Below are 26824 nucleotides of genomic sequence, written 5' to 3'. Positions count from 1 at the left end.
CCCAGCACGATCAGCGATAACCGGCAGGGGGGCCGGTCGCTGATCCCTGTCACACACAGCGATCTCGCTGGCGAGATCGCTGATGTGTCACAAAATCAGCGATCTCGCTAGCGAGATCGCTGTGTGTGACGGGACCCTTAGAGTTACCCACTGTCTCATTTGAGTGATTTCCCCATCTTCCTGTTGTAATCAAACCCACTTGTCACAGGGACATCCCAGAATGCATTCCTTGGCCACTGTCTGAATCTGTTCCTGCGTAGCTGCCAACATCCTGGCAGAATCACGGAACTCAGGGATTTCTTCAGCCTCCAATTCTTCATCCCGATTGGGTCCAGGTCTCTCTTGTGTCATTCTGGATAAGGGATCTGCGTGAGTGCTCTCAGCTCCCCTCCTGTGGGCAATCCTATATCGATACTTCGCCATCCGAGCCACCCAGCGCTGCTCCAGGGCCCCTAACCTCGCATTTTCCAAGTGGGCTAAAAGGTTATTGTCGGTGTGTACTAGGACTTCAGACCCAGACAGGTATTCCGCATACTTCTCAGTCATGGCCCACACTAATGCCAACAGCTCCAGTTTGAATGAACTGTAGTTGTCTGGATTTCGGTCAGTGTCATGGAGGGACCAACTCACATAGGCGATCACTCGCTCTTTTCCTACCTGAATCTGTGACAACACAGCTCCGAGTCTATGCAGACTTCTATTGGTGTGAAGAATAAATGGTTGGGAGAAATCTGCGTAAGCCAACACTGGTGCTTCAGTTAAAGCCACTTTCAAAGCTCGAAATGCTTCTTCTTGGCGGTCTCCCCACTGAATAGTCCGGTTCTTTGCAACAGATGGTACTCCTTTTAGCAGTTCTAGCAGTGGATTCACGATGCGAGTAAAGTTCTTCACAAACCACTGGTAGTACTCTGTGAGCCCCAGGAACACCCGAACATCCTTCACAGTCTTTGGGGTGGGCCATTCCTGTACCACTGCGATTTTCTCACGGGACAGTCACACCCCTTTGGCAGATACGACATGTCCCAGGTATTCAATCTTGATTTGGAAAAGATGACACTTCCGAGCAGTGGCGTAGCCACTGTTTGTGGTGCCCGGGGCGGTCGAAAAATTTGTCGCCCCTTTGGTCTTTGACAATCCGGAAGCATCCGAAGAGCAGTGGCGTAGCGGTCCGCCCCAGGCGGCACGTGTGTGGGGGCGGCGCGGCAGCAGCAGCAATTCCTCTCCTCTGTGGAGAGGAGATCTAAATCTCGTTCACGGGCAGCAAACACTCAACCAGTTCCGCAGCGAAAGTCTCTTTAATGCTCAACTCACAAATATACACAGCACATGATATCTTATGGATCGCAGCCGCAAAACATATCCTCAAGATTGCAGCCAATAAACACGCCAGTCCACCACCGGTTCACAGCCGAGCACAATATAGTCCACCTCCGGATCGCAGCCGGGTACAGAACAGTCTACATCCTAAACCGTCATGTACGCTGAGGGTGCCAGGCCTTTCAGCTCCCTTGGCTGTTTGGCTCTGCTTGCCTGTGTTGCCTCCCACAGGTCGAGGTCTGCACTCTTACAAAAACCAAAATAAACTGACCCTGACACACCAAAACCCTTTACTGCAGGGTTTTTAACTGGAATCTGTGGCCATGGGCCACATGGGAAACTCGGGTCGGGGGAGGAAACGGACTGCCCCACTACCATCCTGTAATCCATTTAAAAAATAAAAGCCCAGTAGGTTTTCTTAAATCTGCCCTGGACAAACAGCATGTCCAAGGCAGACACTTGTGACTGTACTGCACTCGCATGGCCTCAATACGCCTCCAAGTGCATCCTGGGGGAACACATAGTGACCCTTACATGTGACAACTGCCGCTGCCTCATAGTGGTCTTTGTTTTGGATTCACCTGGAACCCGCCTGAAAAAGCACAATATATTTCAAATAAAGAGCTAAAAGAAGTGACCTAAGCATTGTTCGGGTGGTTACTGCTTAGAAAAGGAAAAAAAAAAAAAAAGGAAAAAAAAACTGTATTTGCTTCCGCTGACTATTCTGGAAAACCATCTAAAAAATGTTGTGTGCACATACCCTTAGATGTTGCTCGTATCCCCTAGTAGAATTAAAAAAAATATTGAATATAGGGGAAAAAAAACATTAAAAATGATCACCACTCTCCCAGAATGTTATCAAAATCTAAAAAAGAATAAATAAAAAGGAAAATAAAATCTGGTATCGCTATGTGCATGACTGTCCCAATTAATGAAATATTACAACATTTATCCCATACGGTGAACAATCAAAAAAAAAATAGAATTTTTTTTTCTTTGGGGGGGGGGGGGGGGTGAGGGAAGGAGTAAACTTTGCTTCCCCCCAAAAGAAAATGGACTGAAAAGTGATAAAAAAAATTAAGTTATAAAACTTACAATGGAAAGTGAAATGGGACTCTGACCGGAGGCCTGAAACAATCGGGTTCCAGAGATGGTCGTCCGTACACAAAACCGTGCAGCCGTTCTTCATATGCAAAAAAGAGGTTCAGCAGCAGCTGAGCACTGTAACCTCTGTAAGAATAGGGGGCCTGTGCTTGAGGACATCTGATCAGGACAGCAAGGAGAAGATGAGGGATTCGCATGCAGATTGCCCCATTTCTCATACCTCTGCTTGCTGCCAGTGAAGGCTGACCACTGTAAGTCTCCGCAGGCCTCCCAGCACTGGGGAGCACAGGACAGGTGCACAGCGCTCTGCATGCTGACTATTCCCATCCCCTAGTACACTAATGTCGCACACACGGCAGTCACGTTGCTTCTCTGCTGTCACCGGCAGGTTATGCGGCTCAATAGTTTGTGGAGGTGTAATAACGGCGCTGCCGCCGCCGCCGCCCTTGCCTGACTCAGCGCCGCTAGTTCCGGTACGACTGTCACCGGCTCCACGGTCTGTTGTTGTTATTAGCTAAACATCAACGGCGGAAGCATTTGATGACGTCAGCGGGGTCATGTGACTGCGCACAGAGGTGACGTTCTGTGTCACGTGACCGAGCTGCGACTCTCTGACTGGGAGGAGGGGAGGTAGCTGGTGCTGCTGTGGGGCATCATGGAGGTGGCTGAGTGTTTGCTGCCTGTGAACGAGATTTAGATCACCTCTCCACTGAGGAGAGGAATTGCTGCTGCTGCTGCGCCACCCCCACACACGTGCCGCCTGGGGCGGACTGCCCCCCCTCCCCCCCACGCTACGCCACTGCTTCCGAGGCTTCACTTTCAGGCAGTGCTTCTGTAAACAACTCAACACCTGTTCCAGCCTTTGCAGATGTTCCTCAAAAGTGGCTGCATAAACAATGATATTGTCTGGGTAGATGAGGGTGGCCTCGAAGTTTAGGTTGCCTTGACACCTCTCCATTAGTCACTGAAAAGTCTGGGGGGCATTAGCAAGGCCAAACACCATCCGGTTGAATTCAAACAACCCAATAGGCAGTATGAAGGCGGTTTTTGCTCGGTCATGCTCAGACATTGGTACTTGCCAATATCCAATGGCTAAATCCAATGAGGAGAAATACTTTGCGTTTCCCAGTGCAGACGACTCCTCATTCCTTGGTAGTGGATACGAGTCTCGCATGGTGCAGGCATTCAGTTTCTGATAGTCCACGCAAAAATGCAGAGTTCTGTCCTTTTTCCGCACAAGTACAATAGGGGCAGCCCAAGGGCTTTGACTCTCTTGAATAACACCATTCTGCAGCATTTGCTTCAACATCCCCTTCACCTCCTGATACATTTGTGGTGGGATTTGGCTATATCGTTCCGTAATAGTCGGGATCTCGTGGGTAGTTGCTGTGGTGCACCCAAAATCATCATCGTGCTGGGCAAATACATCTTGATACCGCCCCAGCAGAGCCTCCGCCCATTGCACCTGTTGTGGTGTGAGTTCAGTTAGTTAAGTCCGCATTTGTATCTAGAATTCGGCGTCCCTTCTGCACATGTTGGGGTTACAGTTCAGGAGACACATCTATGGCTATTGTCAGGGGTCTCCCTGTTTCACTGTCAGTTGGACGGCCTTTGGTAGTATCAGCTCTTCTGGCATGCCCAGGATTTGCGCTACTTCGCTCTTGGGTGGAAGCATGAGATTGTCCTTCCTAAGATTAACACATCGCACTGGTACTGTTCCATCTTGCACAGTAGCTAACATTCGCGCAACGAGGAGCCCTGGAGGTAGCTGCTCCATATAAGCTGGCTCTATCTGAATTTCGACTCCTTCCAGAGGGGTTTAAGCTCAGACGGGTAGAGTGAGCACAATTTGGCCCGGTGGTAGAACAAGGATGGCTGCGGCTGGAACGATCACTTTTCCCAGCATCTTCCCGTCACTAGAGGTTTATTTGGCTTGGACCACATGGATTAACTGCTGGAGCACTCTCCTTTGGGGGGGTACGTGGGCTCCACTGTTTCAGAAACAAATCTGTCTACTCATTGATAAGAAGACTTCCGAGTACCTTCAATACATTCATCCCTAAAGTGACAGCAAGACTGTTACCCGCATCTCCGGGTCTAAAAATGTCTGAAAATGATGGAAACAGTGCTCAAATGCCATGGGAACATCATGGGGAATACCCCTGGAAGCATTTCTGATTCCCGGGTCACAGCTGTGAACAATGTTGTCAGAGTCTTACGCCATTTTTACAGGCGCACCAAAAAATATACAAAAACGAAACCAAAATGGATTTTCCTGGGAAATATGTTAAGGAACGTCCTTTCTAGGGTAATAACTTTTATATATGGCAAAATAATTAACCCATGTCAAAAATGTTCCTCCACCACTTGGGCTATGTTCGCACGTAATGTTTTTGATGCGTTTTTAAACTTTAGCATTGCTTTCAACCAATACAAATGCATTCACTGGGAAATCTCAATGTAACATTTAACAACCTCAGCTGGCCATGTGGTGTGTGACACATGATCACACACATCTTGTTTCATTTATGAAGGAAGGACTCTTAAAGTCACAAAGCCTAATTTTATAAGGCCATCAGGCGGCATTAATATTCTGAAAGGTCCATTATTAAACAGTGCATCTCCTATACTGTTATTGCCTATGCAGTGAGTGGCTCGGCTGCAAAAAATTAGGACACATCCCAATACCCCTTTCACGAGACGTACAGGAGGGCCTCCTGAAAAAATGTTCCCATTATAAGAAAGTGGGTCTCCCATAGTGTTTGCCTATGCATTGAATGCAAGGCCTGCCTTGCCCCATAGTTACACTCACCCCAATAATCCTTGGAACAGACATCCTGGATGGCCACATGAAACCAAAGTTCCTATTATTTTTCATTTGGTACTGCCATACTGCTTGATTATGCCTTGAATGCAAGGCCTGCCCTGCAAAAAAATTCATACACACCCCAATAAGCCTTTGAACCCACGTACTGAATGGCCACATGAAAAACAAAGTTCCCATTTTTTTCATTTAGTACTGCCATATTGTTAACCTATCCATTGCATGCAAGGCCTGCCCTGCACCAAATTCACATGCATCCTAATAATCCTTTGAACCCATGTACTGGATGGCCAGAGGAAAACCAAGTTCACATTATTCATTTAGTACTGCCATAATGTTTGCTTACGCATTGAATGCAAGGCCTGCTCTGAACCAAATTCACACGCACCCCAAAAAGCCTTTGAACCCACGTACTGGATGAACACATGAAAACCAAGTTCACATTTTTTTTCATTTGGTACCGCCATACTGTTAGCCTATGCACTGCATGCAAGCCTGCCCTGCACCAAATTCACATGCACCTCAATAAGCCTTTGAACCCACGTACTGGATGGCCACGGGAAAATCAATATTAATTTGGTACTGCCATACTGTTTGCTTATGCATTGAATGCAAGGCCTGCCCTGCCACAAAGTCACATGCACCGTAATAAGCCTTTGAAACCACGTACTGGATGACCACAGGAAAACCACGTTCACATTATTCATTTGGCACTCCATTACTGTTTGCTTATGCATTGAATGCAAGGCCTGGCCTGCACCAAAGTTACATGCACCCCAATAACCCTTTCAACAGATGTACCTGAGGGCCTCATGACAAAAATCTTCCTATTACAAGAAAGTGTGTCTCCCATAATGTTTGCTTGTGCATTGAATGCAAGGCCTGCCTTGCCCCAAAGTTACACGCACCCCAATTACCCTTGGAACAGACATCCCGGATGGCCACATGAAACCAAAGTTCCCATTATTTTTTATTTGGTACTGTCATACTTTGAGCATATGCATTGAATGCAATGCATGCCCTGCACCAAATTCACACGCACCCCAATAAGACTTTGAACCCACGTACTGGATGGTCACAGGAAAACCAAGTTAACATTATTCATTTGGTATTGCCATACTGCTTGCTTATGCATTGAATGCAATGCCTGCCCTGCACCAAATTCACACACACCCCAATAAGCCTTTGAACCCACGTACTGGATGGCCACAGGCAAACCAAGTTCACATTATTCATTTGGTATTTCCATACCGCTTGATTGCATTGAATGCAAGGCCTGCCAAAAATTAGGAGGCACTCCAATGCCTCTTGAAAGAGACGTAGAAGAAGGCCCCAAAATGTTCCCATTATAAAGGAGCGGGTCTCCTATACTGGGAATGCCCATACACTAAGTGTATGGGTTGACAAACATTTCCCCCTGGGGGGGTACATATTTTTTTTAATTTTTTTACTGGCATTATAAACACCCTTTCAAAAAACTAGAGTGGCTGTAGCATCAGGGAATACGTTCACCCTGGTGTTCTAATGGTGGTGTCTGAAGAGACGTGGAGGATGTCCTGCTATGAATCATTTCCCAAATTAAAGGAGCGGGTCTCCTACACTTGGAATGTGCCTACACTAAGTGTATGGGCTGACAAACATTTCCCCCTAGGAAGTACATATTTTAAAAATTTTTTTACGGGCATCATAAATACCCTTTCAAAAAACTAGAGTGGCTGTAGCATCACGGAAGACGTTCACCCTCGTGTTCTAGTGGTGGTGGATGATGAGGATGAGGAGAAGGAGGAGGATGACACCAAATAGCCAAAATCAGAAAGCGTATACCCATGTGTGGGTGTGAAGAGATGCATTGGAATACACCTCCCAAAAAAAGACACTGTATTGGAGGTCATTTTTCCCTGTTATCATTTGGTGGTGAAGAAAAGTCTGGGCCAATCCAACCTTTGTTCATTTTTATAAGAGTCAGCCTGTCTGCATTTTCAGTTGACAGGCAAATGCGCTTACAAGTTATAATTCCACCAGCGGCACTAAAATCCCACTCTGACAAAACACTAGTGGCAGGGCAGGCTTGGAACTCCAAGGCATAGAGAGCAAGTTCATGCTACGTGTCCAGCTTGGATACCAATAATTAAAAGGCACAGAGGAATCACGGAGGACATTGGTGCTGTCAGAAAGGTACTCCCTCAGCATCTTCCCAAACACTGCAGTCCTTGTGACATTACTCTGTGCCTCTGGGCCAGGGCAATGGGAGGGTCTGAGAAAACTCTCCTAGAACTTTGCCAGTGTTCCCTTGCCTTGGATGGATTGAAGTTGTGTCTCTCTCAACTGTACTTTTTGGATGTCCAAGGAACTGTGACGTCTGCTGCCAGCATTTTCGGATGGGAATTTTTAAAATAATTCCGCAACAAGGGCCCTCTGGTACTGCACCATTTTAGTACATCTGTCTGGCTCTGAAAGAAGAGATTGAAAGTTCTCCTTGTAGCGTGGGTCTAGAAGTGTCACGAACCAGTAATGTGTGTCACCGAAAATTTTCATAATGCAAGGGTCACGGGAAAGGCAGCACAACATAAAGTCACTCATGCATGCCAGAGTGGTAACAGGCAAGACTTCCGTGTCCTCACCAACAGGACGACTGACCATGCTGTCCTCCTCCTCCTTCTCCTCCTCCTGTCCTCAGGCCAAACACACTGAACAGATGGCATGAAAGTAGCTCCTGTTCTTCCTCCTCTTCCTTTATTGTCAACCAACCCACGTTGGGATGACATGAGGCTGGGCTGTGTGTAATCACCCTCTATGGTTCCTTGCTCCATGTCCTTGTGCTGCACCTGCAATGCATTCTCTTTCATTCTGAGCAGGGAGCTTTTCAGAATGCAGAGAAGAGGGATGGTGATGATAATTATGGCATCATCGCTGCTCACCATCTTGGTGGAGTCCTCAAAGTTTTGGAGGATGGTAGATATGTCAGACATCCATGTCCACTCCTGAGGTCTTATGTGTGGAGTCTGACCTGAATAATGATGGTCTTGTTGATGTTGGTAGTCAATAACTGCCCTTTTCTGCTCACAAATACTTTCCAACATATGCCGTGTAGAGTTCCAACGCTTGGGGACATCACGCACCAGTCGGTGAGCTGGAAGCTGCAAATGCTGCGGAAGCACAGCAAGGGCGGCTGAAGCTGTAGCTGACTTTCTAAAATGGGCACACAGGTGGCGTACTTTCACAAGCAGATCCGTCAGCTCTGGGTAGCTTTTGAGAAACCGTTGAACAATGATGTTAAGCACATGGGCCAAGCATGGTACGTGTGTGAGCTCACTTCGCCTCAGAGCTGCCACGAGGTTCCGACCATTCACACACACATCCATGTCTGGCTTTAGGTTCAGCGGTGTCAGCCACGGATCTGCTTGCTCTTTCAGAGCTGTCCATAACTCTTCAGCATTGTGCGGTTTGTCACCTAAGCACATTATTCAGCACAGCCTGTTGCTACTTGGCTGAGGCAGTGCTTCCAGCTTGAGACTGATGTGCTCATTTTGGAGATGGAGGCTGAAGAAGAGGAGGACGAGGAGGTGCAGGAGCTGTACACAGTGGGAGCAACCCTGATTGAAGTAGGGCCCCCAATCCTCGGCATCAGGAGGACATGTTCCATCACAAGGTCCGACTGGGACCCGACTTCCAATATGTTAACCCAGTGTGCCGTCAGCGAGATGTACCGTCCCTGCCCAGAAGCACTTGTCCACGTGTCCATGGTTAGGTGTACTTTCCCAGTAACAGCATTGGTGAGGGCACGGCTAATGTTGTGGGATACGTGCTTGTGTTATGCTGGGACGGCACACCTGGAGAAATAGTGGCAGCCTGGGACCGAATACCTTGGGATGGCTGCCACCATCAGGTTGCGGAAAGCTTCCATCTCCGCGAGCCTAAAAGGTAACATTTCGAGCGCAAGCAGACGAGAAATGTGTGAATTCAGTAGTGTGGCCTGTGGGGCGTTGGCTGCGTATTTCTGCTTGCGTTCCAATGACTGGGGTATGGCCAACTGAAGGCTGTGCTGGGACAAGGACATGGACATGCTTGATGATGGTGCTAGTTGAGTGTGGGTAATGACAGGTGCAGGGCGGGAGGCATCTTCACATGCACCGTGGACAGGGGATTGGCTTGCATGCACAACAGTGGAAGAAGCAGTGGTGTTACCTGCAGACACTGTTCCTGGAGCCTGTGGTTCGGCCCACAAAGTCGAGTGGTTTGCTGCCATGTGCCTGATCATGCTGGTGGTGGTCAGGCTGGTAGTTTTGCTACCCCTGCTGATGCGGGCATGGCAGCTGCTGCAAATGGCATGTTTGGGGTTATTGGCAGAGTCTTTAAAAAACAACCAGACTCGGGAAGACCTAACAGTTGGACTGGCAACTTCTGTCATGTTGGTGTAGCGGGGAACGGTTGCCCCCCTTCTGTCTGCGGCCACCACACTGCTTCTTCTTGCCAGTTGGGGTGCTACGCCCCTCTCCCCCTGTGTGCTGCTGTCCTCGCTCTGCATGTCCTCCTGCCAGGTTGGGTCAGTTACTATATCATCCACCACCTCGTCTTCCACTTCCGCACTCTGGTCCTCCTCCTGAGTTTCTGGCTATTGTGTCTCATCATTGTCCACCTCTTGTGACACGTTCCCATCATCACTTTTGTGTGACAGTGGCTGCTCAAATGTTTGGGCATCGCTACATGCAAACTCATCTTGCCCCACTTCAAGTGGACCGGGCGAAAGGCCTGAATCTATACATGGAAAACTGAACAGCTCTTTGGAGTGTCCAAGCGTGGAGTCAGTTGTCTCCGGGCTCTCGGCATGGTGGGTGGAAGGAGGTTCAGGGTCAGGAATATGCGGTCCAGACTCACGGTTACTCAGACTTGACAGTGTGAAAGACAGGGTGCTGGTGGTGGTGTTAAACTGACTGGAAGTATTATTCGCTATCCAGCAAACAACCTTTTCACACTGCTGTGGCTTCAATACTGCTGTCTTTCTGCAGTCCCCTAAAAATCTGCACAGGAAGGTCGAGCGAGCAGATGTGGGTGTTTGTTGTGACTCAATTTCAGCTTTCCCACGGCCTCAGCCTCTGCATGCACCATCACGTCCAGTTCCCAGTCCCTTGCCACGCGCCTTGCCCATTTTAAATGGACTACAATATTTTTCACATTCACTACAAATGGCTGAATTTGGAGAGAACTTATATGTGATCCGTGTGCGGGAAAACCACAGTTTAAAATATCTGCCCTGTAGGTAACAATTTTTTTTTTAAGCAAACTGGTGTCAATAACTGTAAAATATATGGCATGCTTTATAATTTTTTACAGCAAAATAGTGTATAGAAATAGGGTAACACAGCAAAAAAAAGGTGACTGGAAGCTTCAAATGCCACAATTTGTAGCCCACAGATAGAAGAGGCGTGTCACAGAGATACCACACTGTAAAATATGTGGCCTGTATTTTTACTTTTTACAGCAAAATAGTGTATAGAACTAGGGTAACAAGTAGCAAAAAAGCTGAATGGAAGCCTCAAATGCCAAAATTTGTAGCCCACAGATAGATGAGGCATGTCACGGAGATACCACACTGTTAAATATGTGGCCTGTATTTTTATGTTTTACAGCAAAATAGTGTATAGAACTAGGGTAACACACAGCAAAAAAAGGTGAATGTAGGCCTGAAATGCCACAATTTGTAGCCCACAGATAGAAGAGGCATCTGACGGAGATGCCACACTGATAAATATGTGGGCTGCATGTTTTTTACAGCAAAATAGTGTATAGAACTAGGGTAACACACAGCAAAAAAAGGTGAATGGAAGCCTCAAATGCCACAATTTGTAGCCCACAGATACATGAGGTGTGTCATGGAGATACCACACTGTAAAATATGTGGCCTGTATTTTTATTTTTTACAGCAAAATTGTAGCCCACAGATAGATGAGGTGTGTGACAGATATAGTCCACTTTCAAATATCAGGCCTGCATTTATTTTTTAGGGGCAGCAAAATTGTGTCAATAAGTAGGCAATGACACAACAAAAAAATTGTATGAAGCCCTGAAATGGCACAATTTTGAGTTCAATTATATGCGATCCGTGTGGCATACAAAACCCAGTTTAAAATATCTGCCCTGTTGCTAAATATTTTTTTTGCAGCTAAATATATTTTGGGAAGCAAAATGGTGTTAAGAAATTGTATAATACACTCCAAAAAATGTTACAGTACCACAAAAAATAGCAGAATTTTCTGCGCACTCAGATGTGATGGCTGGGACAGGCAAATCCTTTGAAAATAACTGGATTTTCACGCTGTACTATGAAAACGATCTGGCTGTATTTTGCAGCGTCAACAAGCAAATGGAGATAAAAAAAAAAGGGGGCTCTGGATTGATATTCCTAGCCACTGATACCTGGGGCTAGGTATATATGTAATAGGCAGCAGCAGACAGTAATGGAATGGACCCTCTTGATGTATGCAATGAGATCTATATACCCACATACAGTATGCCTTGCACTGATATGTATAGAGCCACATACACTCCCCTGCCTACCTAGCACTGCAATCTATATACTCTGTAATTAGTCCTTAGAAGGACTGTTGGTTTAGCTGGAATTATGTATTGTAGGATGGTAGACCCACACTAACTGAAACCCCCCCAAATCTGACCCTATCTTGGCAGCTACCCTCCCTATACTGTCTGAATCCAGAGCTGAATGCAACGAGCATGGCGCCAGGTCTGTTATACACCTGATGATGCTGTGTGGCCAGCCAATCACTATAATACCACAACAAAGATGGCTGCGGCATTACAGTGTGTGGCAGACAATCCCTGTATGTTTATTGGCTCTCTAAAGAGCACCAAACATGCAGGGAGGGGACTCGAGTTCCCGCCGAGCAATCCCAGAAATGCTGGTCCGCGAGTATAGTGATACTCAGTGTTACCGAGTATGTTCGCTCATCACTACTCAGGACCAATCCTACCCTCAGACAAGTTTGATGATGCTGAGAGTTTTTTCTTTGACTTAGACAACTCTTCTCATATATCCAGGATTTATTTCCGCAACTCTTCTACCCATCCTGGTTCGCTGGCCATGGTCACAGATACGTCCCTGCTCCGGACCTTCCCCGTTGGGACTGTGCCCCTCTGATCCTGTTCATGCGCACACGCTTCCCTCCCGACTTATAAAAAGGTCATGAACGGATTTACCTGCAAGGGCTTTTGCAAGGCCTGTTTCAGTAGCGCATCTCTCAAGCCTGTCACCAGCTGATCCCCCAGTACTATGTCTGTATAGCCTAAGCCTACACTGTCTTTCTTAAAAATTGCAGTATGAATCTCTTGTAGCACGTTCATGTCCTGGGTCACAGTCTCCCCCTCCCTTTGAACACAGCTAAATAAACGCATGCATAATTTCCCTACGTCTGTGGGGTCTCCGTGTGTCTCTTCCAGTATTTGAAGCACCTTGTCAAAAGTGTCCTGTTCCCGAGGGGGTCTGAGCATGACAGAATTCCTCGCCTCTCCGTCCAGAGCCAACATGGCAACCTTTGCCTCTAACGCGGGGGTCATCGGGTGCATCCTCATCATTCCCCTGACCTGCTCAGTCTAGTCCCATAACAGATTGTTGCTTCCAGAAAATTTTGGGAGGTTACTTAACATCACCCCCAGGGATATGCTGGACCTTGGGGCTCCCCCAACTGCTTGCTATGCCGCCTCCGTGCTGTTGGACTGCAACCTGCTGACTACACCAAGTGAGAGCAAGTTGCGAGATGCAGTAACGGACAGGAGACAGAGCAAGAGTTAACATTATTTTTTACTTGAACAGGGGTATACTCCATGCAGGGAGGAAATAAGGCAAACAGGGGGTATTACAGTTGATATGTGGGATGGGGAAACAATATAATGGAGACAGCACATTTCTCAAGGGTTAACTTAGTTGTCCGACAGCTTCCTGACTGGAGAATCCAACACAGTCAGCACGTGGTAAAACTGGTATCGTCCTGAAGGAGTCATTGAGCCGAATTCTGACGGCCACGATTTGCCCTCGACGTCTTTAATGGGTTCCTTGGTCCAGGATTTGCTGTGTGAGGGGAAGTACAGTCCGCAACACTAGCGGAGCCTAACGTGGCTCGTCAGATGTACACCAGGGAGTAAGAGCACAATTCACAGTGAGTCACCCGGTCATTCTCAAGCGGTATGCGCACGTCACTCACGGGCCAGGTGCGTCTGGCACCTCGCATTGCAGGAGCCTTAGGCACATGGCACGATACTGGTCACAGTCTCTGTGAGTTTGGTGTTTTCCTCTCAAGCTTTAAGCATGCCTCAAATCACACCTATCCTCAAAAAGCCCTCTCTTGACCCATCCTCTGTATCTAGCTATCACCCTATATCACTTCTCCCCTATGCCTCAAAACTACTGGAACAACACGTCCATCTTGAACTGTCCTCCCACCTCTCTTCTTGCTCCCTCCTTGACCGATTACAATCTGGCTTCCGGCCACACCACTCCACTGAAACTGCCCTAACTAAGGTCACCAATGACCTACTAGCTGCCAAGGCCAAGCGACACAACTCTGTTTTCCTCCTCCTGGACCTGTCCTCTACCTTTGACACAGTGGACCATTCCCTATTACTACAGACCCTCTTATCTCTTGGTATCACAGAATTGGCTCTATTGTGGATTACATCATACCTAACAGACCGGACATTCAGCATCTCCCACTCGCACACCACCTCCTCACCGTGCTCCCTATCAATCGGTGTCCCACAAGGTTCAGTCCTAGGGCCCCTGCTCTTCTCCATTTACATCTTCGACCTCAGACAGCTCATAGAATCTCACAGCTTTCAGTACCACCTCTATGCTGATGACACACAGATCTACATCTCTGGACCAGATATTACCTCCCTACTAAAACAGAATTCCTCAATGTCTGTCTGCTATTTCATCCTTCTTCTCCGCTAGATTTCTAAAACTTAATATGGGCAAAACAGAATTCAGCATCTTTCCCCCATCTCACGTGACCCCCCAACGGACGTATCCATTAAAAACGGCTGCCCACTCTCTCCAGTCCTACAAGCTCGCTGCCTCGGGGTTATCCTTGACACTGATCTCTCTTTCAAACCACATATCTAAGCCCTTTCCATTTCCTGCCGACTTCAACTCAAAAATATTTCATGGATCCGTACATTCCTCCACCAAGAATCTGCAAAAACCCTAGTCCATGCCCTCATCATCTCCCGCCTTGACTACTGCAACCTCCTGCTCTGTGGCCTCCCCTCTAACACTCTCGCACCTCTCCAATCTATTCTAAACTCTGCTGCCTGACTAATCCACCTGTCCCCCCACTATTCCCCGGCCTCTCCCCTCTGTCAATCCCTGCACTGGCTCCCCATTACCCAAAGACTCCAGTTCAAAACCCTAACTATGACATACAAAGCCATCCACAACCTGAGTCCTCCATACATCTGTGACCTTGTCTCCTGGTACTTACCTGCACGAAACCTCCAATCCTCACAAGATCTCCCTCTGTACTCCCCTCTTATCTCCTCTTCCCACAATCGCATACAAGACATCTCCCGCGCATCCCCCCTACTCTGGAATTCTCTACCACAACATATCAGACTCTCACCTACTATGGAAACCTTCAAAAAGAACCTGAAGACTTACCTCTTCTGACAAGCCTACAACCTGCAGTAACCACCGATCCACCAAACCGCTGCACGACCAGCTTTACCCTCGCCTACTGTATCTTCACCCATCCCCTGTAGATTGTGAGCCCTCGAGGGCAGGGTCCTCTCTCATCCTGTACCAGTAATGACTTGTATTGTTTAAGATTACTGTACTTGTATGTATTATGTATACCCCTCCTCACATGTAAAGCGCCATGGAATAAATGGCGCTATAATAATAAATAATAATAGGAGGTCCGAATAAGATCCAGTGGGTCACAAACCGAGACTGAGGCAGAAATCCCAAAAGAGTCTTTACTCAAACAGCAGATAAAGTAGAACTTAGTATATGGAAGAAACAGATTGAATACCCTTACACAGTACACTCACTCAGCCGGAGCTGAAATCACTATGCCAATCCTAGGATCCCTGAAGAGTGTATTACACAGGGATTTGAAATAAATTTACCTATCAGAAAGGTCACTTCAGGTACTCAGGGAACAGGTGTAAATCGATTGTAGTGATATCAAGGGACCCCCTGGAATGGCACACTGAGTATAACCTACACAAATCTGCAGTAACAATGCATATAAATATAATACAAAGGTCCTTAAGTGCTTCAACTAGGGATACCCGTTATCTATGACTATGGTGCCTTTAACCTGAGGTGAGTCTCCTCTCAGGCATATAGACTGCATAGGCTGCAGCCAGTTCCAAATCTTTGGCACCAATCAGTTGCAGCAACACAAGGTTCCTCATCTTGTCGGCCGGTGCTGAGCCTAAACGCCGGGGACTTATAGTTCTGTAGCCTCAAGAAGCCGTCTCTCATTCTGTAGTCCTCACAAATTCTCCTAGAAGCAATATGCCTGTTTCTGTATAAAATGTCTGTCCAATATTGCTTCTCAGCTCAACACAACAGGGATTCCACAGAGCTCCACAGTCACACAGCTCTCAGGAATGCTTAGTCTTTGTTCCACAGCAAGGTCTCAGGCTCCCAAGATGAATTGTTGCAGTACACAGTCTCTTACAGAGTTCAATCTCTTTGCTTCTGACAAGCTGCTCCACACACACAGTGTCTCTCAGGGCAGTCTCTCTTCCTCTTCTGGATTCTTCACTTACAGCTCTAGACAGCCGACACTAGGCCCCTCCCCCCAGCACAGACAGATTCCCGGGCACTGGCAGCACCTGCTCTTAGCTGCAGCAGGCAAAGACCACAGGGTCCTAGTGCTCTCCTGGTGTAATCATAGTTCACCCTCTTACAAGTTGTCGCAGGAAAGCTCGAGTATGGGCCTGCGCTATTCTGGTGTTCAGGAGACGGAGCCCTCACCTTCCCCTGCTGCGCGCTGCTTGTTCCCACCATGTCTATCTGATCTCACATGCACTGTGTCTTTTTTAGCTTAACCATGCCCCCTGCTGTACAGTGCAAAGGTTGGTCCAGGTTTCTAAGCTTTCCCCCAGACAACATAGGAGACAGCCCTGACAGTTCCGGACCCGGCACAAGACAGGTACCCCGGTCCAGTTCCTCTTCTTACATGTATACATACAGTGAAGAGGAAAAGGGTAACAATGTTTTGAAATTTTGACTTTCAAGCTCTATATCGCACCATCCACTACTGCTTTGATTGTGAGACTACCATCATTTTATAGCCAAGCATCTTGGCTATCTTATATCTTATATAAATTTGACTTGCAACTGTCATGATCCAGGTTGGATATGACAGGTTTTGAATAAGTAACCTTTTTTTTCCTTTGAGCTGGTTGCTTAGAGCTAGTTTTGCCCCTGGTGGCCATTAGGGTTATTACACAGTGGTGTCTTTTGTTCTAGTTTGCCCCCGGTGGTGGTTAGTGTTTTTGCACATGATTATGAAGCAGGTGTGATTGCTGGCTCTTACCTATAAAGGCGTGGCAGCTATGGTGTCAGTGTGGAGTTCTTGAAAAGCTTGGTGGGGTGGCAGCTATGGTGTCAGCAAGGAGTTCTTGCAAAGCTTGGTGGAGTGGCAGCTATGGTGTCAGCGAGGAGTTCTTGCAAAGCTTGGTGGAGTGGCAGCTATGGTGAAAGCTGCACTCAGATGCTGGACTCTGTTGCTGGAAGAGAGCTGCACTCAGATGCTGGACTCTGTTGCTGGAAAGCTGCAATTGGATGCTGGACTCTGTTGCTGTAAAGCTGCACTCAGATGTGGGACTCTGTTGCTGGAAAGCTGCACTCAGGTGTTGGATCCGGTTGGAGGAAAAGATGTACTCAGGTGTCGGACTCTGTTGCTGGGAGCATTAGCAACAGAGCAAAGCTAAGTGGTGTTTCCCTGTTTGTCACTTTCCTCAATGTGTGTTTTAGTGCAGTGGTGGGATTAGTGTCTGCACCATCCACTTCACTAGTAAGGGATTGGTTCAGGGTGAGCTAGGGATTTCAGGTATCCTGATCGGCGCCCGCTGCGGAACCAGCCTAGGGATCGTTAGGAGTGTAGAGACACTGACTCAGGGGAGTGCAGGAGGTCTCCATGTCCCCGTTCCCTATCGCAGGGCCACCATTGTAATTGTTTTCCTGGTTTTCCCCTTTATTCTGAAATTCGCCCTGCTGGAGGCGGTGTATCCAGGGTCACGCATGTCATATAAATTTGCCCTGCTGGAGGCAGTGTGTCCAGTCACACGTGACCATGACAGCAACTATTTACCATGTGATTAATTATGCAGATTCTTATCATGTCACTGCATTGTTACTGTTTTGCTACTGGTGGTGGAAAAATATTTTTCTTCCTGAATACTACAAAATACAACCTGTTTTCACATTCCCTAAAAGCTCAGTATTTTATTAGGTTGATCCCCAAGCGAAAGGCCATTGGTTTGAATCGAGGCGCAGCCATGAAGACAATTTCCCAAGAAAAGAGGAGCAGCATCATCCAGCTTATCGATAGTGATCTCTTGGCCAAGAAAATTGCCAAACTGCGTCATGTGAGTACCATGGAAGAGTGTGAAATGAAGACTGTCTATTCATTCAGAAGCCAAAAGGTGGATATCCAAGCAAAATATTGGAGTCAAGAAGTCGGCTCATCCCAAGGTCTATCAATTCTGATACGACAAACACGGCAGTGGAGGTGGCTCGTATGATTCAAAATCGTGAGATCACAGACGTCCATGAAAACCCCGTGTGACGCACATTACACAGGTCTAGAATGGTGGCTCGAAAAAAGGTGAAGAAGCCTCAACTTCAAGATTGTCATAAGAATTTGCAAACAAATAGGAAAAGTGGACATTTAAACATTTTAAACGGGCAATTTGGAGTGATGACACAAAAGTTAATAGACTAGGCTCTGATAGGTGCAAATGGGTGTGAAAGAAACAAGGGAAAAAGTGGCTAATGGATTGAGAAATTGAAGGAACTGTCAAGTTGGGTGGAAGAAGCCTAATGATATGGGGTTGTTTCATAGCTAAAGGCATTGGATACTAGACCAGGATCGATGGTGGTCTCAATGCTGACCTATATGTGATTATCCTACAAGATGAGTTACTTTGTACACTCAAGTACTCTGGGTATGAAAAGGATGACATAGGGTTCCAAAAGAACAACAACACAAAGCATATGTCAAGATTGGCGAAGAAATAGTTTAATGACAATGAGTTATAGGTGCTGGAATGGGCCACATGTTCCCCCGTCTTCAACTCAGTCGAACACTTGTGGGTATGGTTGAAGAAAAAACTGAATACATACCCAAGTGAGATGACCAGTATGCACCAACTTTTGGAACGTGTAGAAGAGACCTGGGATCAGATTTCGATGTTTGAATCTGACCGAGAGCATGCCCAGAAGGATTCATGCAGTGTTGAAAACCAAATGTGGATTTACAAAATACTAGCAAAATAATAAAAATTAAAATTTAGATCTTTAGGAGCAAAACAGTAACAATGCAGCGACATGACAAGAATCTGCATAACTAATCACATGTTAAATAGTTGCAAGTCAAATTTATGTATGAGATATCCAAGATGAATGTCTATAAAATGATGGCAGTCTGAAGTTCAAAGCAGAAGTGGATAATGAGATATGGAGCCTGAAAGCCAAAAGTTCAAAACATTGATACCTGTTTGCGCTTCACTGTTTGTATGTGTATGCGATTTGTGTATACACATATGTATGAGCAACATGCAGTGTGTGTCTATGGATGTGTAACATACAGTGTTTATGTCACATAACGTATGTGTGCATGTAGCATCCACATTTAGAAATACTAGCAGTGCAAATGAGAATTCATATGTGTAAACATGTCGGCAATTGCTCAACGAAGGCACAAAATGATGGTCAATTATAGGGTGATTGGATTGTTTTATGCTGGAATGGAAGTCTTTGTTCTCAGCATCACATCACCCGGGTAAGCTCCAGAAATGCTGCTGATAACATGATCCTGTATGGGGATAGAGTGATCTATTGGTGATCACTCTGTGCCCATCATTATTAAACAGCCAGTGTAAAGATGCCAGTAAATAAGCGCTGAACGACTTGAATATTGTCGATCTCGCTCATTTAATGGTCTGAACTCAGCCCATGTAAATGTGACCTAAATATTTCTGTTTTCCAGTGTAATATGGGAGCATTTGGGTCCCTATTTTAACTTTTGTCAAGGGCCCCATTTTGTCTAAAACTGGCCCTGACAGCCATCACTGTCGTTGTTCAATAATAAAATTAATCATCAAAAATACAAATTGCCTAATAATTCTGCAAACCTTGTATGATCTACTGTTAACCAATCTTGTAGATTACCTGTAAGTATTGTTGCATTATTGGTTAGATTTTCGGTAAGATGGCCAAGGTTCGCCCTTTTCATCTCATTGGTTTTCCATGCAATGCAATATGATGAGTTTCTTCCTTTCTTTCCTTTCCACTTCATAGTTAGATTATTTCCAGATAATGTCACATTTTCAAAGGCTATTGCTGAAATGATGAAATATAATGAGTACAAGAGCAATCACATTTTTACAAAAATTTACGTGCAGTATGTGCAAATGTTTAGGCACATTTCTATCTGATCCAATTGTGTTACATTTTTGCAAGTTAGTTCTCAATTGTTAAGTTTTAATACAAGTCACGAGTAGAATATTAGGACAAAAATTGATTGTGTAAATCTCAAAGTAGTTTTCATGACACTGCAGCTGCCTGGGTCCAGCAAAGCTGGCCTTATCAGCATTAGAGCAGCACTTACAAGCTCTAAATAAACTGCAGCAGCGGCTGGTAACTTTCCAAATAAGCAGGAAACTAATAGAATTAAACATGCCTCCATGCAGGAGAACGGAAAGGATTTTGCAAGGTTGCTTGTTTGTTCAAGCACTTTTATAATCTTACCCATTTTATAAAATGAGAATAACCCTTTAAATATCACAAGCTACTTGTATTCAACAGACATGGTCTCATAAAAGTAGCTTAGGTTCTGAAAATACATGGCAAAAAGAGGAAAAGCCACAGAAATTATACACCCCGACATCCAAACACAACAGAGCGTTTTCCATATTTCACTTCCATCCTCTTCTGTCCTTTGATTCATTAACAGAAGCTGGCTATATATATTATATTCCTATTAACTTTATGTTTGCAATTTCCATTTCCACTATTCAAAATGTTATTAACCCCTTCCAGCTGTGGCCAATTTCCTTTTTTTTTTATCAATGCAGCTGTGCGAGGGGTTGTTTTTTGCGGAGCGAAACAATTTTTATTGATACCATTTTTGGATTGATATGACATTTTCATCGCTTCTTACAGCATATTTTGCAGTATTGCAGAGACCAAAAAACCCCTATGTTGGCATTTTTATTTTATATCTGTTTATGGTATTAACTGATTGGGTTAATAATTTTAATAATTAGATAGACTGAACTATTCTGGATGCAGAAATATCACATTTTTTATTTTTTTTATTATACAGTGGGAAAAAGTACTTAGTCAGTCACCAATTGTGCAAGTTCTCCCACTTAAAAAGATGACAATGGCCTGTAATTGACATCATAGGTAGATGACAACTATGAGAGTCAAAATGGGAAAACAAATCCAGAAAATCACCTTGTCTGATTTGGCAAGATTTATTTTGCAAATTATGGTGGGAAATAAGTATTTATAAATATACAAATATTTGCGCTAAAAATTGTGTCCTAAAGTCCAAAGACAAACACCCTAAAATTTGACATACAATACCCATAAAAAGTAATAGACGAGAATAAAACCCTAATGTGCCTGAAGAAATAAGCTCAGGGAGGTTTTAAGATAAAACACAATTATGTTAACCGGACAAATACCTTTCAACATCAGAATAAGCAACGGGGATGTGGAAACCACAAATTACGACCAAAAGATCCATTAAAAAAAATATCTTTATTGAAGAATCATACAGAACGGGGCAAAGTGGGGAGACACATACAGGGGAACAAAGTGCTACAGTGCAACGGACACGTGACCAGCCCTTAGCCAACGTTTACAATATCGAATTCTACAAAATAAATTAATGCACATCATTCCTATAGCCTGAAAAGGCCTGGCGAGCCGATTATCTTCCTGTTATTACAGTGTATAAATTAGTGAATATTAATGGGCTACATTATATATGGGCAACCACAGATATTCAGGGCACATCCTCGCCACTATAACAAACCCAAACTACAAGTACCCAATTAGAAAATAATGCAATGACCATATGTAAGGTCTAATATCCACCATGTGTGTAACACATAATCCGCCCACCAACACGCTGGTGGACGGCACAAGGCAGAGGTAATTACCTGCAGAAGGAATGAATGAGAGGCCAGGGCAGTCAACGCGTCACCCCGACGCGGATGTGCCCTGAATATCTGTGGTTGCCCATATATAATGTAGCCCATTAATATTCACTAATTTATACACTGTAATAACAGGAAGATAATCGGCTCGCCAGGCCTTTTCAGGCTATAGGAATGATGTGCATTAATTTATTTTGTAGAATTCGATATTGTAAACGTTGGCTAAGGGGTGGTCACGTGTCCGTTGCACTGTAGCACTTTGTTCCCCTGTATGTGTCTCCCCACTTTGCCCCGTTCTGTATGATTCTTCAATAAAGATATTTTTTTTTAATGGATCTTTTGGTCGTAATTTGTGGTTTCCACATCCCCGTTGCTATGTATATTAACGACTGATCCTTTGTTTATTCCATAATACAGGCATCCTATTTAGTTATAGTACACATGATGCTGCTATTTACCCTTGCTTTGTTGGCAACATCAGAATAAGACAGTATTTAGACAGTGCTCTATAATCCCAATTCAGGGCTGAATACACAGAGTGGCTGCTCCCACTGGAAGCCGAAGGTCCTTGTGCTGTAGAAGTATTCCGTTGTAATCCAAGTGAAAAAACGTCCAAAATTGGTATCAGGTGTTAAATAATAGAATGCCCCTAATGTGATGGCAGGTAAATGACGATGGCCCGGCCGGTGACAATCATCCACCCTGTTAGCAAAATCACACCGCAGCACAGCGACAGACACGCGTCTGGGGCATCGTCATTTACCTGCCATCACATTAGGGGTGGAGTTGAGACATATAAAAGGTTGGGAAGGTTTAGAATTTCTGGTCAGTCTGGAGGTCAGTCAGTCAGGAGAGCCTGAGGATGAATCCCTGGAAGAGGGATGGAGGAAGGAGTGCGGCAGCTGCTTCAGTGATCTGAGCCAGCTGGCACGGGAAAGGAACAGAAGGAGAAAGACGTAGAACTGCAACCTAAGCTTCCATAAGAGAGAGAAGGAACAGCGCGGAACGAAGGAGTAGGAGAACAGAGAGGAGTTGTGGGTTGGAAGAGGAACCCTGCCTATAGGTTCTCAGCGCAAGGCCGGGGCCCGGTCCCCGAGGTTGTATGGACACTTATGGTTCTGCAGCAGACACCGGTGGAGTAGTTGGCTGTAAAGCACTACTCCCATCTAAGACTTGGGACACAACAGCAACTGAATAGAGAGCCAGGACTCCGGAGAAGGGAGTCCCCGAGAGAGGCTACAGCTGTCTGTCATACAAGTAGAGTTGTTAGGAACATCTGACAGGAGGAACTTCAGAGTACCACGGTACTGGAGCTCTTCACACTAAAAGGCGCAATAGAGGAGTCGTTCAGGAAAGGTACATGTTGGAGGAGTGTTGGAGAGGAGAAGCCTGACTTGCCCGGGAGGTTGATTGAGTCTCTGCCCCGGAGGACACGGCACGGAGGCAGGCACCAGTGTGTACCACGAACTGTGAGTAAAGCTTTGGAACTACAAGCCCTGGTGTCTTCCATTCAATTGTGCGCCAACGCCGCCAGCACTGCTACATCTGGGTACCAACATTCCTCACACCGCTTGCGCCTATACACTGCCCTGGGGTTACAGTTTCACCTGTGGGGAGCTACACCATCTATGCTGCAACACACCATCAGCCCCAGAGGATCTGCACGCAGCGTTGGCTTAACATCTTGCTTGCCAAACACCACAGGTGGCGTCACGAACTATCACATAAACTATATTACAAACCACCATTGAGTTGGGCGCCCAGGGCCATGGACCGGGTCACAGCTGCCGTGACACATCCCACTGACACCGGCCTGGTACCGAGTACCCCACAGCCCTGGGACGGGGCGACCCACATAGGGGTGGCAACATCATGCTTTGGGGCTGTTTCTCTGCAAATGGACCAGGACGACTGATCCGTGTACAAGAATGAATGGGGCCATGTATCGTGAGATTTTGAGTGCAAACCTCCATCCATCAGCAAAGACATTGAAGATGAAACATGGATGGGTCTTTCAGCATGATAATGATCCCAAGCACACCGCTAGGACAATGAAGGAGTGGCTTTGTAAGAAGCATATGAAGGTCCTGGCGTGGCCTAGCCAGTCTCCAGATCTCATCCCCATAGAAAACCTTTGGAGGGAGTTGAAAGTCTGTGTTGCCCAGCGACAGGCCCAAAACATCACTGCTCTAAAGGAAATCTGCATGAAGGAAGGGGCTAACATGCCACCAACAGTGTGTGCCAACCTTGTGAAGACTTACAGAAAACATTTGACCTCTGTTATTGCCAACAAATAATATGTAACAAAATATTGATATGAACTTTTGTTAATAACCAAATACTTATTTTCCACCATAATTTGCAAAATAAATCTTGCTAAATCAGATAAGGTGATTTTCTGGATTTGTTTGCTCATTTTGACTCTTATAGTTGTGGTCTACCTATGATGTCAATTACAGGCCATTGTCATCTTTTTAAGTGGGAGAACTCGCACAATTGGTGGCTGACTAAATACTTTTTTTCTCCACTGTTATTAATGTCAGAAAAGCGAGTGATTTGAACTTATGGTTTTTTTTTATATATTTCATATTTGTTAAAAAAAATTGTATTTTTAGTCCCCTTAGGGGACTTGACCATGTGATTACTTATATTTTATACAGTAATACCACAGTATTGCTTCATATAGTAAAAATCATGGTCTCCTTTGAAGTCCAAACACTGTCTGGTTTTCAAGGGATCTCCATAAAAACAGGCACAGAGGTCTTCAACAGACTGCCACAGCAACCCACGAGCACCCCATGATGGCATCATGGGAGTGCCTATGGGCACACAGAACGGTGCACCTCAGTGTTGGCATGCTGTTAATGTCGCTGTTAGTGACTGACAGCGGCATTTAAAAGGTTAAGAATCACGGCTGTTAGGGTATATTTCCACAGTTTGAAATGGCTCAGTATTTGCTCAGGATTTGACACAGGTGAAATACGCACCAAATCTGCATCTGAGGTCACTGGCAGGTCACTTGCGTTTTTGATGCGTTTTTTACGCGTTTTTTCATTGCATGCGTTTTTTTGTCATTTGAAATAAAGCTAATTGAAAGATGGCTTCTGGGAAGGAAATAAAAGTGATTTCCTGTTTGCAGATATATTGGGGTATGTTCCCAGTGTCAGTAAATGCTGCGGGTTGGACACTGCTTACATCCGCAATGCCCAGCCTAAAGCATCCAGCTGTTACAGCATAGTGGATGGGATTTCAGGAGATCCCCTGCGCAGAGACGGACATGCAGCACATCTTTCCAGACCTCAGCATATCAATTTATGTATGCGCATTAAACCGCATTATCTTGTTAGTCACATGTGTATTATGTGCGGGAACGCAGCTTACTACGCATGTGCACTAATTTACATAATGATAAATCTTGGGACACAGCCAGCTGTACACGACACAGGAAGTGGCGGAAAGCACAGAGAGACCCTACGCCATTTAAAAAAATGGTGTGGGGTCCCTCTATATTTGTTAACCAACCAGAGTAAAGCAGACTACTGGGACTGGTATTTCAGGCTGGTAAGGATCCAATATCCATGAACCTTACCAGCCTGATAATACTAGGCCACAGCAGTCTGCTTACCTTGGATGGTTAGCAAAAATAGTGGGATCCCCTCTAAAAAAATAGCATGGGGTCCCCCTATTTTTTGTTAACCAGCCAAGGAAAAAGCATACAGCTGCGGCCTAGCATTCTGAGGCTTGTGAGGCCCATTGATTTTAGCCCTCACCAGCCTAAATATAGCAGCCTGCAGCCCCCCACAATTGACGCATCCAACAATGTGCCAATTGTGGCACTTTACCCGGCTCTTCCCATTTGCCCTGGTGCAGTGGCAAGTGGGGTTCATATTTGTGGGGTTGAGGTCACCTGTGTATTGTCCGGTGACATCAAGCCCACGGCTTAGTAATGGAGAAGTGTCTATAAGACACCTCTCCATTACTAATCCTATAGTTATATGGTAAATAAAGACACAGCCAGAATAAAGTCCTTTAATTGAAACAATCACACAAACTCCTTTAATAATCTTAATTAAACCATACTTATAACCTCGCTTAATTCCACCGAAGCCCTCGATCTGTAAGAGAAATAAAATAAGAAAGCAACAATATACCATACCTGTCTGCCTATAAGATATCTGTACTGTTCCACGACGAGTCCAGCTCTGCAACATCTGGATGCCTTTGGCTGCACAGTGGCATTATGCCACCATCCAGTCTGACATCCAGATACAGCGGAGCTTGCTAATAACCAGAGATGTCCCCGGCGGTCACGTGCACGGAACTTCCTGCTTTGTCACAAGGTAACACCTTATTTAACCCCTTTCTGACCATTGACGTACTATTCCGTCCATGTATAATAAATAAACTGTAAGTTAAGTTACAACTTACAGTCATGGCTAAAAGTATTGACACCCCTGCAATTCTTTCAGATAATATTCAGTTTCTTCCTGAAAATGATTGCAAACACAAATTCTTTGGTATTATTATCTTCATTTAATTTGTCTTAAATGAAAAAACACAAAAGAGAATGAAGCAAAAAGCAAAACATTGATCATTTCACACAAAACTCCAAAAATGGGCCGGACAAAAGTATTGGCACCCTCAGCCTAATACTTGGTTGCACAACCTTTAGCCAAAATAACTGCGACCAACCGCTTCCGGTAACCATCAATGAGTTTCTTACAATGCTCTGCTGGAATTTTAGACCATTCTTCTTTGGCAAACTACTCCAGGTCCCTGATATTTGAAGGGTGCCTTCTCCAAACTGCCATTTTTAGATCTCTCCACAGGTGTTCTATGGGATTCAGGTCTGGACTCATTGCTTACCACCTTAGAAGTCTCCAGTGCTTTCTCTCAAACCATTTTCTAGTGCTTTTTGAAGTGTGTTTTGGGTTATTGTCCTGCTGGAAGACCCATGACCTCTGAGGTAGACCCAGCTTTCTCACACTGGGCCCTAAATTATGCTGCAAAATTTGTTGGTAGTCTTCTGACTTCATAATGCCATGCACACGGTCAAGCAGTCCAGTGCCAAAGGCAGCAAAGCAACCCCAAAACATCAGGGAACCTCCGCCATGTTTGACTGTAGGGACCGTGTACTTTTCTTTGAATGCCTCTTTTTTC

General features: G+C 45.5%; 1 protein-coding gene across 1 annotated transcript in view; it reads right to left on the bottom strand.

Moving 5' to 3' along the window:
- The window catches only part of IL12RB1 (interleukin 12 receptor subunit beta 1), a 241423-nt gene that overhangs the window by 69677 nt on the left and 144922 nt on the right, over positions 1-26824 (bottom strand). Inside the window, exon 9 of the mRNA XM_073545077.1 lies at positions 19665-19835. Coding sequence (XP_073401178.1) covers positions 19665-19835 — 171 coding nt within the window. The remainder of the gene's footprint in view (positions 1-19664; positions 19836-26824) is intronic.

This window comes from Dendrobates tinctorius, unplaced genomic scaffold (assembly GCF_039654945.1).
Source record: "Dendrobates tinctorius isolate UK_male_01 unplaced genomic scaffold, ASM3965494v1 ptg000011l, whole genome shotgun sequence".
NCBI classification, from domain to species: domain Eukaryota; kingdom Metazoa; phylum Chordata; class Amphibia; order Anura; family Dendrobatidae; genus Dendrobates; species Dendrobates tinctorius.
Note: the sequence above shows the minus strand (reverse complement) of the source record. Positions and strands in the feature narration are given on the sequence as shown.